At 39.7% G+C, this 18,432-nt stretch overlaps 1 protein-coding gene across 2 annotated transcripts; it reads left to right on the top strand.

Annotated features, from left to right (window-relative positions):
- The first annotated feature begins 11,767 nt into the window (after positions 1-11,767).
- cfap96 (cilia and flagella associated protein 96) lies at positions 11,768-17,577 on the top strand. Of its 2 annotated transcripts, XM_062393443.1 has the most exons (8): positions 11,768-11,902; positions 12,404-12,512; positions 13,598-13,805; positions 14,572-14,709; positions 15,460-15,535; positions 15,925-16,110; positions 16,232-16,395; positions 17,283-17,577. In XM_062393443.1, exons 2-8 carry the CDS (start codon positions 12,413-12,415, stop codon positions 17,335-17,337), a joined length of 927 nt encoding a protein of 308 aa, XP_062249427.1. In that variant the 5' UTR covers positions 11,768-11,902; positions 12,404-12,412; the 3' UTR covers positions 17,338-17,577. The 2 variants fall into 2 exon arrangements, with proteins under 2 accessions (XP_062249427.1, XP_062249428.1); XM_062393444.1 differs by lacking the exon at positions 14,572-14,709.
- The last annotated feature ends 855 nt before the right edge of the window (positions 17,578-18,432 follow it).

Genomic DNA, 18,432 nt, shown 5'->3' on the forward strand with positions numbered 1-18,432 from the left:
AGTACAGCGTAGCACTTCACATAGCACTGATATTATTTTCTTATCACATAGATGTAAATATGTAAATATGCAATGATATCTTGCAATGATATCTTAAACATCATTAAACATTAAGAAAATCATTTGTTTGTTTAGAATGCTCTGCAGAGCAGGATAAAATGACCACCAGGTGGTAAATATCAGTCCTCTAGATATTCCATTTCCCCCCCAAGATCCATCAGTTAGATCCTTAGGAAAAAAAGGAACAAATTTAAAGAAAGTATCAAATAAATCTTTGATCTGCCACCTGATCCAGATCCGCACCAAAATGTAACACATTTAATACATTTTATTTAATCCTGCAAACAAACAAATGTTACATTTAAATGTTAATGTGTAGACTGTTGTGAAATATAACTTTAAGGTTAGAGTACATGTTTCATGTTGCTTATTAATTATTGATATAACTTCAATCAAGATAAAAATGTGTGATGATTTTTAACAATTGGTAATACTTATTTTAAAGCCAAATAAAAGTGTCCCAGATTGCAAGGTGACCTGTCCAAGATTATTAAATTTAGGCAGATGTTGTTTTGGGCCGATAAAACACTAAAAGGTGTCTCATGTGTCTGAGTAAGATATCTTGATTCTTTCTTCTGGTGTGGTTAGAAATTTGTTAAGGATTACTCAAAGGTATACTATATTGATGTCATTTGTAAAACAGATCAGTAAAAATTGCAAAACAATTCCCAGATTACCCAAATCCTCCTTATAGTTATGTTTCTAAATCTAAAAATTACTTCACTCACATTCAAATAACTGGAGAAGCGTTTCTCATTTTTTATGACCTTCATTATGCCATAAATCTCATCCTGTCCACTGTTGCTATGGAACATGTGAACATGAAGCACATCACCTCTTACTTACAGTGTAAATTGTAAAAAACTGGTGTTTGCCTCAGGTTTACTACAGCATGTTAAGAGTGAGGAAATTTCATTGATTTATTGGGGGCGGGGGGGGGGATTAAAAGGATGGTGGAGGAAAGAAAGAGGCTGCAAGCCCTCCTCATCACTACACACTGCTTAAAGTCACAAGGTTTAATGACTTTAGAAATAGATGGAGGATGGATGAATGAATGGATAAGGGAAGGAGGTGGTTGAATAAAATAAGAGTGACCAGGTTTTATATGGGATACCTTGTAAGCACAATGTCCAAAGTTTGAATCAGTCATCAATCAATCAATCAAATTTTATTTGTATAGCCCATAATCACAAAATACAATTCATCTCATAGGGCTTTAACAGGGTGTGACATCCTCTGTCCTTAACCCTCAGCAAGAGTAAGGAAAAACTACTAAAACAGGGTAAAAATACGTAGAAACCTCAAGGAGAGCCACATGTGAGGGATCCCTCTCCCAGGACGGACAGAAGTGCAATAGATGCCACGTGTAGGAGAACATCATCAATAATCAAAGTCTCTAGCAGCATTTGATGAGGGTAGACATCCCGAAGGATAACCCCAACATGACATGCCAAGCAGTCCCGCTGCAAGCACAGTCCATGCTCAGCAACCATCCAGACCACGATCCACCATCCAGACAAGACGCCACTCAAGTCCTCAGTCACCGTCCACCGCCGCCCACCAGGACCCATCACAAGCCACCACCGCGGCCCTGGTCCACCGCCCGTGCCCAATGCCAACGCGACACAGGGTCCGCCACCAGCACCACGATCAGCCCACACGGCAAAGAACCCGCCACACAGGGTCCACCACCACGACCCCCGGTGCGCGATCCACAAACCGCAATCCATGGTGCGGCCACAGAGGCCCTGGATCTGCGGGTGATAAAGCAAAGGGATTCCGGGGATAGGGATGGAGAAGAGGAAGGAGAAGCTGGAAAGAGAAGCTCCGTGTGTCATGTGTCATAAAATAGAACAAGTAACGTTCTGGCGCACTAATTAGCTCTAACTATAAGCTTTATCAAAAAGGAAGGTTTTGAGCCTACTCTTAAACGAAAAGATGGTGTCTGCCTCCCGAACTGAAAGTGGTAGATTATTCCACAGCCGAGGGTCTTGATGGCTAAAAGCTCTGGCTCCTACTCTACTTTTAGAGACTTTAGGGATGACAAGTAGGCTTGAATTCTGGGAGCGGAGTGCTCTAGCGGGTTTATAAGGTACTAACAGCTCTTTAAGGTAAAAAGGCGCTATATTATTAAGGGGCTTGAAGGTGAGGAGGAGAATTTTAAATTATATTCTAGATTTATCTGGAAGCCAGTGTAGCGATGCTAATACTGGAGAAATGTGCTCTCTTCTCTTTGTACTCGTCAGGACACGTGCTGCAGAATTTTGGACAAGCTGTAGAGTCTTTAACGACTTACTGCTGGAGCCTGATAATAATGAATTACAATAGTCCAGTCTCAATGTAACAAAGGTGTGGACTAGTTTTTCTGCATCTTTTTGTGAAATGACATGTCTAATTTTTGAAATATTACGCAAGTGGAAAAAAGCGGTCCTAGAAATTTTTTTGTGACTATTAAAGGATAAATCAGGATCGAAGATCACACCCAAGTTCCTGACTGTTACATTGGAAGCAAGGGCAATGTAGTCTAGCGCAGCTATATCATGAGATAATGTATCTCTAAGGTGTTTGGGGCCAAGTATTATAACCTCTGTTTTTTCTCCGAGTTTAATAAGGGAAAATTTCGGGTCATCCAGGTTTTTATGTCCTTGAGACATGTTCAAAGTTTAGTTAATTGATTAATTTGTTCAGGTTTTATTGACAAATAAAACTGGGTGTCATCCGCATAGCAGTGAAAATTTACCGAGTGTGTCCTGATAATGTTTCCTAGTGGAAGTATATATATTGAGAATAAAATTGGGCCGAGCACAGAGCCCTGTGGAACACCATGGTTAACTTTGATGCGCACAGATGACTCATCATTAATTTGCACGAATTGGGAGCGATCAGGAAAATATGATTTAAACCAGTTAAGGGCGGTTCCATTAATGTTAATTAACTGTTTGAGTCTTTGTAATAAAATTTGATGGTCAATTGTGTTGAATGCTGCACTGAGATCTAACAGAACGAGGACAGACACAAGTCCCTGAACTGAGGCTATTAAAAGGTCATTAGTGACTTTTGCCAAGGCTGTCTCTGTACTGTGATTGGCTCTAAACCCTGATTGAAAGTCTTCATATATATTATTTTCCTGGAGAAACTCACACAGCTGATTGGCTACAACTTTTTCTAAGATTTTAGAAATGAATGGGAGATTAGATATTGGCCTGTAATTGGCTCAAACCTCTGGGTCTAGGGTGGGTTTTTTGAGTAGGGGTTTGATGACAGCTATTTTAAAAGACTGTGGTACATAACCTGATGATAATGACAGATTGATAATGTTAAGTAACAAACTATCAATTAGGGGCAGAATTTCTTTAAGTAATTTTGTAGGAATGGGATCTAAGATACAGGTTGTTGGTTTAGAACCTGAGATTAATTTGGTTAACTGATCACAGGACCTTTGTCTCACCATTTACTCTCTCTTGTCTCTTTTTCTTATGTCTCCCCAAAAAAATAAAAATAATAATAATTAAAAAAATATCACAATCGCTAGCCCTATACTCAAATAGACCAGCAAGTAAACAAATGAAAGTAGACCATGATCTATGATAAATAATAAACAACCTGCACTTGGGATCAATCAGCCGCATGCAACACGGATATCAGATGTCGTCAGGTGCATGATTTCAAAATGTTAACTTATTTGGTTAAGGGAGAACTCGTAGCTCTTTTGGGGAAGCACAACGTTTGTCAAACTCACACCACAGTTTGTGACTCATTCCACAAATGTCTATTTGAAAAGCCTTAATCAAAGGCCTACATTAAAGGCCAACAGCCAAAATAATGATATCATCAGGTTCAAGTACATAGCTAGCTTGTTCGTTACCAACCATACAGCTTTGTTGAAACCAACTATAAACAGCATGTTAAGCCCTTAAATGAGCAGAATTTATTGTAATATGGTTGATTTTTGAATTTGACATATGTGTATTTCCCTTGCCTGGTAGGAGATCCAGTGATAAAAATCTGAAATGATCAGAGCAAATATAATATAAGAGTCAAATGGATCAAAGCTATATATATTGACGAATGTCAAGATGGTTTAAATAACCCAAAATGTAATTTGAAAAGATACTGTAAAATGTGTTCATATACAAGCCTGAAATTATAATTGATGTTTCCATCCTGATATATGTCAAGTAATATGTATGGATTTGAAATTGAACTATGTAGGCTTATGGTCTTTTGATAGGAAACTGATTTTGATGGTAAAATTCAGTTTGTTGGTCCTAATTTTATTCCATTCCAGATCCCATGAATAAAGCAAAATAGTAAATTAAAGGTGGAATGTTGTGGTGGAAACACATTGATGTCAGTCTGATGTCATAAAGCAAAACTAGCAGCTGTGTTGGGCCATGGTTTTCGGAAATACATAGTTCGGTCACATGTTGGCAAAGCCTGTTGCTGCATGTTCTCTTTGTCTCGAGAAAGCCAAAAAACTCAGTCCTCCAGGATGCTGCATGTCCTGTGGTCTGGACAATGTCACGCATAGGTGTGAGAAGCAACAAAAGTCAACTCCTACTGGTCACTCTGGCCACATAACCTGTGGGTCACCGGGCCAATATGAGGGGACTTCTGCCCCAAACTCTTCCTCTTTCTCCAATCCCTCTGAGGGCGGAAGGCTGCTCCAGCTCTCTTTCCATCCACCCACGAGGATAGCCACTTCTCCTGCATCGCTGTGGAGAAGGTCTGGCTGCCCCAGCACATCTTGTCTTCCCACCAACGACCAGAGGTCAGAGGTGCAGCTCTCCAACTCATCTTCTCAAGGAAACCTACTCGCCCTTCAAGCTCTAAAACTTTCTAGCAGCGACGCAATGTCCTGTCGGTAAGGACTTCGAACCAGCATCTGAGCACACGGCTCCACAGTAACGCTAAGGCAGGGAACTCTACGACCACAAAGCCAGGAGACGTCACAGAACAATAATCTGGGCTTAATAATTACTACGCTAAGCAAGACTGTTTATTCGATTCTGTGTGTGATATAAGGTTGATATGTGTTTCTGATATTGTCTTTAGAAGTTATTTGAAAGTTAAGTGTTAGATATGCTCTTCACAGGCTTTCTCTCTGACTCTCTGATTAACATACACTCAGACAAGCATACCAATCCACCTGGTTAAACCTTCCCCTACTACTTGGATTAGTATGATGTGTGCATTTGAATTCACTTTAAATGTCTAAACCTTTTATTTGTCTCTCAGCTTTGTTTCACTTATATTCTTTAAAAGTCTCTGACCAAGAAGCCAAATCTTGACAGAGGGGTAACCCTCTGCAGTACACCATGACAGTCATTTTGGCTGTGACTGCTGGTGGAAAAATTTACCAGCAGGCCAAGAAACAATACTTGACAGTGGGAGCCCAAGATGAGGAACCTGTTACATTTGACTCATTGGATAAAAGTCAACTTTCACTCATCAAATATACATTCATGGGTTTTATCAAGTTTATTCAGCTTTTATATTAATGTTATTTATAGCTATTTATCCTTTTTAAGGAGAAAAATTCACTGACATGATGTTGAAGTACATGCACTGTATGAGCCTATAATGGGCAATAATTACAGATAAAAACTTTGACAGTACGATCAGGATCCACCAGGAATGCCAATCCACCATTATAATCCATGATCAGATGCCACCATCACAATCTATGAACAGGATCCACCATCAGCATCCACCATTATGATCCACCATCAGGATCCATAATCCACCATTATAATCCATAATCAGATGCCACCATGAACCTGATCCACAATTTTTACTCGTAAATACAAGTTGTTCCCGTTTACATTTCTACTGTAAATTTTACAGAATTATTCTGGTAACCCAGTTGCCAACTTTTTTCCGTAAAAACAACGGGACCTACAGTGTAGAATCTCAGGGTGCTGGATTTACTGGTGCTGCTGGATTTTTGTGTCTTGACATCAGGGGCATCTATCATCTCCTATGGGCAGCTTACTATTGCTTTTGGGTATCTGATGACTGCTCGTTTTTGACATGTTGATGACTTAGGTATTATTCCTATCATTGAGAAGGCTTTTCAGCACCATCTGGATGTGTTTGGGTTTGGCTGATCTCCTTACCCAATCATCTGTGGTACCTGTAGTTATCCTGTGTGTCATGTGTTATTTTGCTTTCTGGTGACTCCACCTGTTCAGTCCTGAACACCTTTCATTTCTTTGCCACCATGGCGCTGTTAAGTCCCCCACAAAGATCAAGATTAGCTGATAGACCAAGGTTCAGATAAGGCCAGAGCATATGAGGAGGAAACCACATACAGTAAGAAAAGGTTGATTCTACCAAATTAGGCATTCATTAATGTCAAATGAAAACCCATCAAAGTACTTAAAGGGGACATGTTATGAAAATTCCACTTTTGTAGTGCTTCTACACATTATTTTGGGTATCTGGCATGTCTACCGTCCCAAAAACTCTGGAAAAAAACAACTCCCGCGATTTGTTGTGGTTCCTCTATTTCAGAAACTATGTGCTAGAGTGCGTCCAATGGAATTACAACCGAAATAGACGTCATAGTCGCAACATGCCCATTTAGTACATTCCCCAATAGCTCTATGCACTCCCCCACTACCACTCGACCCACCCCTAGATGGACCCTCCCACTTTATAGACGGTCGGTCCATCGGTGTCCAGCCGCAATTTCATTCTTGCAAGCCTTGGAAACACTTGGATAAGCTAACAGCAGCATGAATCTGGTTGGCTGCACAAATGTCTTCATGTGACTCCAGCTTCAGAAGACACAAGATTGAATTGGATTGAGTTCATATATGATGGCAACGTTCCTGCCACCACTTTGAATCGGAGTGTTTTATCAACCTGGGCCAATATAACAACGGATTCTCGAAAAGGTTGTTATTGAAAGAGGGGTCGGTGCCATCTTTCCGTTGCAACACTGAAGACGAGGGAAATGTAAGTATTTTTTTTTATAATTCTGGTATTTTCTTCTTTTAGACATTTTGTGTGGAGGCTAGTGCCGTTAGCATGTTGTGCCGTGTGTGTGATGGGGTGGGGGGCTAGTATGTAGTGGTGGGGGATAGGGAGAGACTTTACAGGAGTTTTCATGTTCTACTATTAATAACGTTGTTGAACAATTAATCGAGGACGGCTGGCGAGTCTTAGCGAGAAGACGGCGTCGGAGTCCGCGGTGAACGGTGTTCGCACGGCAGGTTCATGAGTGTTGTGCTCTCCAACCGCTTCCCCCCCTCCGCTCGCGTGTGCCGAGTAGCTGCTGTAGCTGGAAGTTAGCTACGGGGCGCCGGCCGTAAGTAGCTGCTAAGGGCGCCGGCCGTAAGAAGCTGCTACGGGGCGCCGGCCGTCAGTAGCTGCTATGGGACGCCGGCCGTCAGTAGCTGCTACGGGAGCCGGCCGTCAGCAGCTGCTACGGGCACCGGCCGTCGCTACGGGCGTCGGTAGTAGCAGCTACGGGCGCTGTAGCTAACTTCCAGCCCAGTGCTGCCGTGGGAAAAAATCAGCGGCACAGTACTCCAGGGATGACATGCAAGCGGAGGGGGGAAAGAGCCTGGAGAGCACAACAAACACAAACCTAGCTTCCAGCTACAGCTGCTGCTACGGGCGCTCGTTCAAGATACCGGAGGATGTTATTGTCATAATGTGCGGGACTAGAACGATTATTCATTACCAGCCCTAGTTTGGGGAAATGTGTCCTTGTATCCTTGTATGCATGACAGTAGTACTAACATGAATAACATAGCTGCTATTGGTGTTCAGGCAAGCACATCTGTTCACGGTGCTAGGCTACATCACGTAGCATGCCAGACGGACCCACCAAAGATGCGCACACATGGCACGCAGCTTTCTATGAAAACACTGCGACCTCACTACAAAAGTACAGGTTGGTTTACCCTCAGTTACTTCGTCATGTCATTGATTATGTCTCCGTGATAACGTTGTAACAGCATCTCATTTGTTGTGACTCCATGGATACTGAATGTCTGTTTTATCATAGGCACACAGAAAACTGTGCTGCACTGATGTCGGTGTTGGGACCTCAGCTGTAAGAGGCCTTGCTTGGAGGAGGGAGAGGACAACCCAAGTTGTTCAAGTATGAACTTCAGAGAGCCACAGGATGCTACCTATGATCCTGATGACTCGATCACAGTCTTGACTGAGTCAGCATATTTGACGTGAGTGACTCAATATTTAATTTAAACATTTCAATAATCGGGTGGATTACCATCCTACACTTATTTAGCTGTTGCAGCCTTTTGGTGAAATCTTTGTCGTTCTAATAGAATGGAACCATCCCCTCTGCTAATGTGACCTATCTGTCTGCATCGAGGAGGGTTGGGTAAATTGAATACACATGTAATTAGGAAAGACTTCTCACAGTTCATCTTCATGGGAGAGTGGATTCAGAATTTTAACATAAAACAGTCTTAGTGCCATTTGGAAGAAGAGGGAACTTGATCTTGGTTAATTAAGAAAATAGAAAGAGAAGGTCAAATATGTTCAGCTAAGAATTTAAAACTTCATTCAGAAGAAGAATTTGTGAAGAAGCCTTGTAACTGCTGAGGAGCTGCTAGAACCAGACCAGTCAAATGGTTCCAAATGCATTTGTTTATTTGTATAGCACCTGTCACTTATACAAAATCACATAGTATTTTACATAATTTAGAACACATTATAAAAAAATATCAAAATCACAATCAGTGTTAATATCGGAACAATAAAAGAGGACACAAAACAAGTCATAATTAAGATGTGTTTAGTCATTTAGTGATAAAGAAACAGAAACATTCATCTATATTTAAGGAAATGCATGTTGAGTCTCATGGTCAACTTTTAATAGCCAAATTAGTGTTAGCATGCTATTCAAAAGTTTGGTTCCTGGCTAATATATTAGGTCTTGATGTGAAAGGAAAATCTTGTTTAGATGTATGTTAGTCATTAATGTGTATCACCCAATTACTATAAAGTTATATGTTTATATTGGGTATTAAATCTAGAGCCCAGTGCTATTCAATATTGAGTGAAAAGGCTCAGAGGGTTGTAGCTGTGACAGAGTAGGTTTAAAGTCCTGAGTTAGCAGCTATAGTGTGATGTTCTCCTGACTGCTCTGAGGTGTATTTCTGATGAAGAGTGACTGCTGCTGTTGTCCTATGGCTATTGAAGAGGAGCTGACAACTGCTGCTACACAAAGAAGGGACCTTCTTCAGTAATGCTCTGTCTGGTTTGGCTCCACAGCAGCACCATGGGTCCTTCTCAAATTCTCTGGTCCGAATGACGCTTCAGCTTCTTAGATATTAGCTTTCTCACTCTCTTTACAGGACGAAAACTCCAATAGGAGGAAGAGGAGAAAGACCACTAACAGTTGAATAACTGTTGTATTTAAAATCTATAAGTCTGGTCGTTATACAAACAATAATATTGATGTTATTAACAACGACATTACCAATTTTTAAAAGTGATAATAAAAACAATTCTATTGGTCAACCCAGGCCTCAACACTGTGCTGCAGAACCGTGTCTGTTTCTGAAGCTATTTCCCTCTGCTGCTGCTCCACTGATATTATCAAACAGCCTGCACAAGTCCTTATGCAAATGCACAGAAACAACCCAGGACAATAATGCTTAACTAAGTGGTGTCTCATCATCACTCCTGATCATTTAAATCAGCTTAAAAACAAAAGTTGAATGTGGTTGAAGCATTTGAAGGGTGCAGAAGGTTGAAGCATTGATTTCTACAGTAATATGTCTGATTGTGAAAATAAATGTTCTCCACAGCTGCTTTATACTGCAGGGCTCTCCTGCAGGTCATTACATCCCTGGTTCCATATACGGGCAAGAAACACATCTGCAAGCTTCACTTCAGCTCCTCAATCCTGTACATCATGAATCTTTGTTTGAAGGCTTCAGCAGTGTTTTATACATAAAATGTCATAATGGTTATCCTGTCATATCACATTTTGAGATATGACAGTTTACAACATGTAAAGGCCAAAATAAATACTAAAAAGGTATTATATCCATGTGACAATAAACAGCTTAATTTAAGTATTTTTTCCATTATTTATTCCATTTAATATTAAAACCTCCCCTCAGTAACTCCTTTTCCTTTTCTTTTAACACTCTTCTTGCTTTGCTGTATTCTTCACTCTGTGTCTTTTTCCATTGTAGTTTAGTGCTCTCTATTGATTTCATTTTAAACCAATCTGAGGCTACTTTCTGTGGAAAACAAGAGATCCAGTGAACTTCATCTAAAGTATTTAGGGCCTGTGTCTAGAAGTATGTGTTACAATTACTTTTAAGTTCCTGCACTATTCAATTTTAACTAACTGACGAAATATTTCACAGCTGTGTCCTTTAACAGTCACCTCCCTCATCTATAAAGCTGTACTGCCACCTTGTGGCCATTGAGACCACTCAAAATCTCTAAATTACACAATTTCTTCTAAAACAAAACCTCTGCTTCTACCTTTAATTGTATAAAAGTAAGTTACAGCACAGTACAAAATGAGTATGAATGGCCTGCATTTAAAGTAACTGAGTACATTTACTCATTAATCAGTGCCTTGCTTCACTAAAATACTTCCACTTTATCAATCAGATGCAGCTATTTCACTTTACTTTGTTACATATACACAGCAAATGATCAAAATATTTATACTTTTAGATGAGAATGTCAAACAGTAGATGAGATCTATACAATGTTATATAATAGATGTCATAATTGCACAATTACTGTTTAGAATCAAATTGAGGGTTGGAATGAAATGCAGCAGAATGTTTTGTTCAAATTTGTTTGAACATTAATCATCTATTCATCATCTATCGTCGTCTTTTCTTCCCAGCTATGCTTCCATGATGCAGCATAGTACAGAATAATTCAAAATATATAATGAATGTTAAGCGGTTCTTCTGCTGAACTTTGGTGTCTGGTTATTAATTATAAGTCTGCAGTTGAGCTCACTGCACCACCATAGTAGAGTTTGATGGCACATTAAACAATTAGTGATGCCATTTCTGTTACAGTAAATTAATGGGGAGACATATTCTTCATCAGTTGTGTAATTAAGTATATTATGTTTATGATTATCTCTACTACTATTTACAACATTGACTATTGCATTTTTCCTGTGTGGAATCAATAGGAACTGGATTGAGGCTTATCTTATTTAGAATTTTGGGACAGTAAACAAAGTGGCTTTTGTGCTATTGTTTCTTATAAATGCTTTCACAGATGACTGCATAGGAGCTCACTAGAATATGTTTTAGAGTCTAAACCATTTAACATAGGATTTGTGTTTTAGTGAGGTCAGTGTTATTTTACACAATAAGGCCAATAACAAAACACTGCAGATAGCTAACTCACCATTAGATTCTAAACATGTCCTCCTCATTCTTGATGCAGTTTGTCTCCCTCCATCTCCTGGCAATCCATTCTGTGTTGTATGTCATTTTTCAGGGGTTCTTCTCTGATTCAAACATTTGACATATACCAATATCCACAGGACACTTTGAATATGTAGAATGTATATTTTTCTTGAGACTCCCGTCCATTGTCATGCAAAAATGTGTTCAATGCAGTTTTAAAAATGTGTCACAAACAATTTGTATGCTTTTATTCTGAAGGAAAACATCTCATTTCCAGGAAAGGGTCTACCAAAGGTGAACTTGACAGTTTATGGGTTAGGGTTTATCTACTTCCTCTTCTCCAAGGCAACGCAGCCTGTATACACAGACATAGATGAGAATACAGTTGATAGATAGATAGAAAGAAAGAAAGACAAGTAGATATATAAAACTTCACTGCAACACGTCCATCACAGGTAAACCCTAAATGTAATATCTACAGATCTATAGATATATAAGTGTGTGTGTGTGTGTGTGTGTGTGTGTTTGCTTGTTTGTTAAATAAAAATAAGTAAATCTGATGCATGTCAATCAACTTTAAACAGTGAGCAATATTTAGACCCCTCCCTTTCCCAGTGTCTATAGGAGAAGCTACAGTGGCCAATGGGGAACATCAAAATGGAAAAAAAAGCCCTCATTAGAGCCAGTATTTGTGATGATTGTTCTGGGTTTCCTGTAAAAACATGGTGATGCCCAACAGTGATTAAAGCAAAAACATACTTTTTGGCTAAAAGAGGTTGGTGGTTCACAGCACAGTAATTAGCAAGTCAGTTATTAGCAAGAACAAAAGAAACATAAACATGTACCAGTGCTACATCCTTTGCTGGGTTACAGCAGCAATTCAGTTCAATGCAAACATCATTATTAATATTATATGTGCTGTACTGTCTCAAGTGGGTATGTGTGTGTGTGTGCAGTGTGTAAAGATGCCATCAGGTGAGGGGAAGAGTGACATGGAGCGTCTGGGGGTCTTTAAGGAGATGAGCTACATCTCTGTAGGAGACAAATACACATCACCCAGCAACCGTAAGCATGAACTCTTTTTATTCCTCTGACTATCTCATAAGAAAAGCCTTTAATCGCAATTACAGCTTTATTTGATATGACTATGGGGGCTGATGGTATGCTCTTGACAAATAGAACATGTTTATTTAATGTCAGCCAGCTGGGCCACAGAATGCTAAGAATGTTGTAGTTTAGTGTATAGGATTAGATAAGATAGACAGTACAAGACACTTCATTATTCCAACACTTTTCTGGCATAAACGGCTCTGAAAGCCATAAGCTTGTTTTTTCAGTCTCCAGAAGTAGTGTATTTTAATGCTTGGTAGAGTCCCCAGGCTGTTTTAGTAAACCTTATGGTGATGCTGAAAGTAAGATATGTGTTTTTTCACAAAGTGAAAATCAATAAATCACATACCTCACTGTTAGCCATTTGGACATGGACTGTCTGTCAGGGTGGGCAAAAATGTCAAACGTGAACCCAAAAGCACAACATTTGAGCAGGTTCAGGGAATAACAAGAGTTCTGGTTTATTGAAACTATCTGGGGGTCAAAAGCCAGGCAAACAGTCAGGTAGCATACAAATCCAACAGGGAGCAGGCAAACGGGAATCCAGGGTCCAGAAGGCAGGTCAGAGCGGAGATCAGGCAGAACAATGAATAAAGGGATAACGCTGGAAAGCTCGAAAATACACACTAGACGATCTGGCAGTGAACAGAGGAAATGAGCCGGTATACATACTGAGTGACTGATGACTGATGGAAAGCAGGTGAGTCTGGGGGTGGGGCAGGTGATGGGATACGTGAGACAAGTGATGCAGAGCAGGGGGGATTAATTGAATTCTGAATAGACATGAGAATTAGTACATGCAAAAAGTAAGATCAGACAATGAAAATGTTAAGAGCTGACTTAAGTTGTGACACGATCTTGTTTTTTGTTAGTTAGATAGATAGTTAGCAGGTTAGTTAATTTGTGAATTCATTAGTTAGTTAGTTTTATCAGAATGTCATTCTGTCATGTGAGGTTCACTTGTTTTTAAGAAACAGGGCACAATTATCCAAACCCTAACCCTAACCCAAAATCTGAATGCTGTTTTATTCTAAATCCAGGTCCATTCAATGAATCAGCATATCGTAGCCGGCAGATTCAGGCAGGCATCGCTGGCCTGCAAAGTGTTTTTTTCGAAAAGTCCTACAAACGAATCTTTGAGCGTGAAGCACTAAGTGACCCGCTGAGACTGGCCCGGCAGAACCGCATCCAGCAGGCCAAGAAGAACCTGGGCAAGGCCTTTGTCCCCTATAATGGTGTCAAGAAGCCGTGAGAGAACACACACACACACTCACTTATTTAACAATATATTCTCAATCTAGCTTGATCCTACAGGTGGTGCTGGAGGAACAGTGACAATATGTCATTTTAGATGGTCTAAAATCAAACACAATCAGTTTCCTTCCTAGTTCAAGTTTGCTGCTGCTGCTTTATAAATGTGGTCCATCCGAATTAGTCTATGTAAGCACATAAATCTACTAATTCCACTTATCGCTGTCTGTCTGAACATGGAGAGCACATCTCAACTACTGTTCATCTCATCACCTTTACACTTGGAATGTGTATTGTTAAAGGCCCAAGGCAGTGTCAAGTCTGGTGCGGTTTAGACACACGCATTATGTTAAATATTAACTAAATTAAATAATAACTCTGTACAAACAGGCGACCAGGGCTCTGTAGTAACGGCGGCTGGGACTCATATGAATATAGGACGATTATGATCATTAGAACGGTGCGCTCATGACAACAATAACGAAAATTAATTCAGGGTATTGTATATTAAGTAGAGTTTCGCGGAACTTAAAAAACGGTTGAGTAGCTTTTTTGCTGGGTTCTGTGGACGGTCTTTACTCTGCCTAGGCTCAATCCCTTCAGGTCAAATTTAAAGTTTCAGATAGAAAACGACAATCAGCATCACCACAGATCAAGCAAAAAGCCCATTTCAAACAGGCAGGTTTAGAACAAGTACTGTGTTAAGGTTTGTGTTGTATTGTTATTCCTTTTCACATTATTAATGATCTCTGTTTGTCCTCAGTTGTGGTTCAGGTAGTTACTATGGGACTTTATCAGGGCCAATTGAAGCCATGAGTCCTTTTACAGTTGTCCAGAAAGCCAATCTCTCACCTGGACGCAACATCATCACCTCACCTCCCAAGAAAGGCAGTGGTTACAGGTTCATGACATAAACTCTTACAAACCTTGTTCCTAATCACTCACCACGCATATTTTAACTTTTATCTGTCATCATTTGAGTGTAAATGCATTTCTACAAAACTATCAAACACTAATTCAGATCTAATCATACGCTGAGGCATCTGAAACTTAATCAGGACAGTTTTTATTAATAAACATAAATCGGTTATAAATTTTACGTGTCATTAATACAGAGTTGCACTGTTAAGAGTTAAAGGTTCACTGTGTAAGATTTAGGTGAAAGGGATCTATTGGAAGAAATTGAATGTTAAATAACCCTATCAATATTTTTCATTAGTATTTTTCATCCAAATTGTATGAATTTTTGTTTTATTCACCCTAGAATGGGCCCTTTATATTGAAATACTTTATATTTACATTGGGAGCTTGTCCACCTTACGGAGGCCCCCTTGTTTTTCACCTTTTGAGTTTTTATGACAACTGAAGGCTACCACAGGTTCTCTGTCATGTTTGGAAGGGGAGGGTGAGGTGAGGGGTATTCAGCTGCAACATGACACTTCACCACTTTAAGTCACTAAATTATACACATTGAACCTTTAAGATTCATATTTCATGTGCAGTTAGTCAGATGTGACGCGTTTGGAATCATTAATGAGGTCACTGGACAGAGACTTGACAGTATGAATATAGTATTTTAATTAGATGAATGACTCTGTACAAAGGTACCATTACTAGCTCATAATGGTAAATACCATTTTATCCTCTGCAGCTATCCCAACGTAACACTGTCCAGATTTGAGCTGTATGCCTCAGACCCCTACGACAAAGCCAAAGACGTACTGAAGGTAACACTTTAATTGAAATCCAGTTTATCATTTTGGCCGTCGTTAAACTAAACTCTCACTGTGGTGGAGTAGTGAGAGAATAAGGCAGGTACCCATCTCCCTATAACGTCTTACATTTATCAGAGAAATTAGATCTTGTTTGCTTGGTCACTTACTGGATAATAGATTTACACAGTGTATTTAAAATAAATTTTTCAACGTGCTTTCTTTCAACTATGCAAATGTATGCGTCAAAGCTAGTTTCAAATTTGAAGTAACATTAAATGTTATATATGGTTTGCTGGTCCGTCCAAACCTTTCAAGTATTAAAAACCTTGTCTGGTTAAAACTTTTACTCCATTGTTTTACATTCATTTCATCTTTTTATTGTGTTTGTGTGTGTGATCCAGAGGGAGGCAGCGATCCATCGCTCCAAGTTAAGAGATGGTCCCTTCAAGCTCAACCTTCACCCAAGAGATTATTTCCAAGGGAATCCATACCACAGTAACAAGCCACTGCTGCCAGCACAGAAGCCCCTCCCACCTGCACAAAACATTTCTCCTGTCCCCTTCAAGCCCCCGTCCCCTGGCAAACGGGTGACTGTCTGACTGCTTTACTGCATTAGGTGTAAACAATGTTACATTTCTCATTAAAGTCAGTTAGTTTTACACATTGAACAGTTCCTCTGCATGTTTATGTTCATGTATGTCTTTTTAGATTGGAGGGATAAAGGCAGGAACGTTTAACACTTATCCGTCGCATTCTGCTGATCCAGTCATCATTCGCCGTTCCAAAGACACCAATCATGAGCCAATATTTCGCCCAGCTCGTGGTCCTAAGAGCACTCCTGTGAAGAGTATCATCACCATGAATGTTAACAGGTATTATCCCTGTGTCTCTCATTAACCTTTCATCTCCTTCTGCTGTGGTTCATGAGGGGACAAAAGCCCCCACCAGCTGTAGGAGAAGGAGCAGTTAATGGTCAAGAAGACCAAGCAGCTGCAGGAACTGGCTGATGACAACTGCACATTAACAGGACTAGAAGAGACCAAATAAATATATTAAGTGCAGATAATACAATCAATAGGCAGTTAGAGAAACATAAGAGAGAAGCTGAAACATCAGGGGGACTGCTTCATATATCCTAAGATTCAGGCATATGGACAGCGAGATGTAGGCTGAAATAAATTTGTAAACAGACTGTCCTTTGGTGTAGAGACAAATGCAGAGTGGTCGTCCTGTTAACAAGCTTGGTCTCTGCGTTGTTAAGGCCTGTCAGATTTAATGGCACTCACTTTGTTGAATTTTAAAAATGTTCACCAGCAAGTTGCTAACTGTCTGTTTTCTGCTGTGGAACAGGATATATAAGTTGTAAGACCTTTAAAAGTGAAACATAACTGCAACTTTCAGGGGGAAAAAACAAGACGAGGAGTTGAAAGACATTTGTGGTAATTCTGTGTGGGTTTGTCACCAGGAGCAACAAATATCACATACACAGCTTATATAGAATTAAAGCTTGTTGCAGTTTGAATTAGTAACAGTCAAAGTTTGAGACAGGGCAGTAACGCTGCTGAACGACCACTGATGAAAAACCTACTAAGATTATCAAAATCAATAAATTGCTCAAAAAGTCTATAATCTTAATATGTTGCAAGTTTCTACTTATAAAAGGACCAATTTATCAGCAATCAGCATGATTCCATTTGAATACATTTGGATTGTCTTTGAATTTCATCCTGTCTATGTTTTTGTTTTCTTGCTGTTTCAGGACCGTACACTCTGCAAACTACATCTCAAGCTTCCCACCTATGATGACACTCTGACTACATTACTCACACTGCACCAACACTATACTTGTACTTATTATGTTTGTTTTACCAGCATGGACCATAAGAGTCCCACAGATATGGTTTTATTCCAAAATGAAGGCAATGCAGCCATTACCATCTTCAGTGTTTTAAACCATGAATCTGTTTTTCTTTCTCTGTGTCCTTTTCTTCATAATGTAATATTCCAGAAAGAATGTCACATACAGTAATAAACAAGAGCTCAAGTAAAGGTTAGCACAATTGTTATTGTTGTCAGTTCAAAAATAATAACCATGATGAGTGTTTATCAGTACAGCATGTTTTTAAGTTTTCTAAAAGACCTGCATGATGTTGCTTTGCAGACTGCAAAGTGAACTGACTCAGAGTATGACCATACATATGGCAACTCTGGACATCACAACAAATGCACAATGGAACTTGTGTGAAAGCCACTTTAAGAAAGTAGGTGGCAGCAGGAGATATGGGACCTTGGCTAGTAGATATACAACTTCACCATTGATATTTATTGAGGATAAAAAAAAATGTTTCTCTTTCACATTGAATCTCTTGGAAGACAATTCCCGAACATTACTTTGATATGTATTTTACTAACTAAATTTATTAGGAACACCATACCAGAGCCTCCCTTTACCTTTCTAATGGCCCCCAAAAGATGTTAGAAATGTTCCTTTGAGATTTGTTCCATGTTTACATGACTGCATTACATTCTTTCTGCAAATGTGTGTGTCGAGACAATATTCCTACCATCACACCATCAGAAGCAGCCTGGACTGTTAAACTAAGGCAGGTTGAATCCATGGAATCACACCACTGATTTCAGTTTGTGACTCTACCATCTGCAGCCTCAGCAGAAATCCAGCTTCATCAGACCAGGCTACGTTTTTTCCGTCTTCATCTGTGTTCACTGCAGCCTCAGTACGTATGAAAGTACCAGGAGATCAGCAGTTTCAGAAACTCAACCAAGGCCATCTGACACCAACAACCATGTCAGTCAATCACAAACAGAGATCATAGTGGAAACATCTGTGTGACACAGCAGTAATGATCATCATACATTCAATGGGCTTTTTGGGCAATATATTTAATAAC

This window comes from Platichthys flesus, chromosome 8 (genome assembly GCF_949316205.1).
Source record: "Platichthys flesus chromosome 8, fPlaFle2.1, whole genome shotgun sequence".
NCBI classification, from domain to species: Eukaryota; Metazoa; Chordata; class Actinopteri; order Pleuronectiformes; family Pleuronectidae; genus Platichthys; species Platichthys flesus.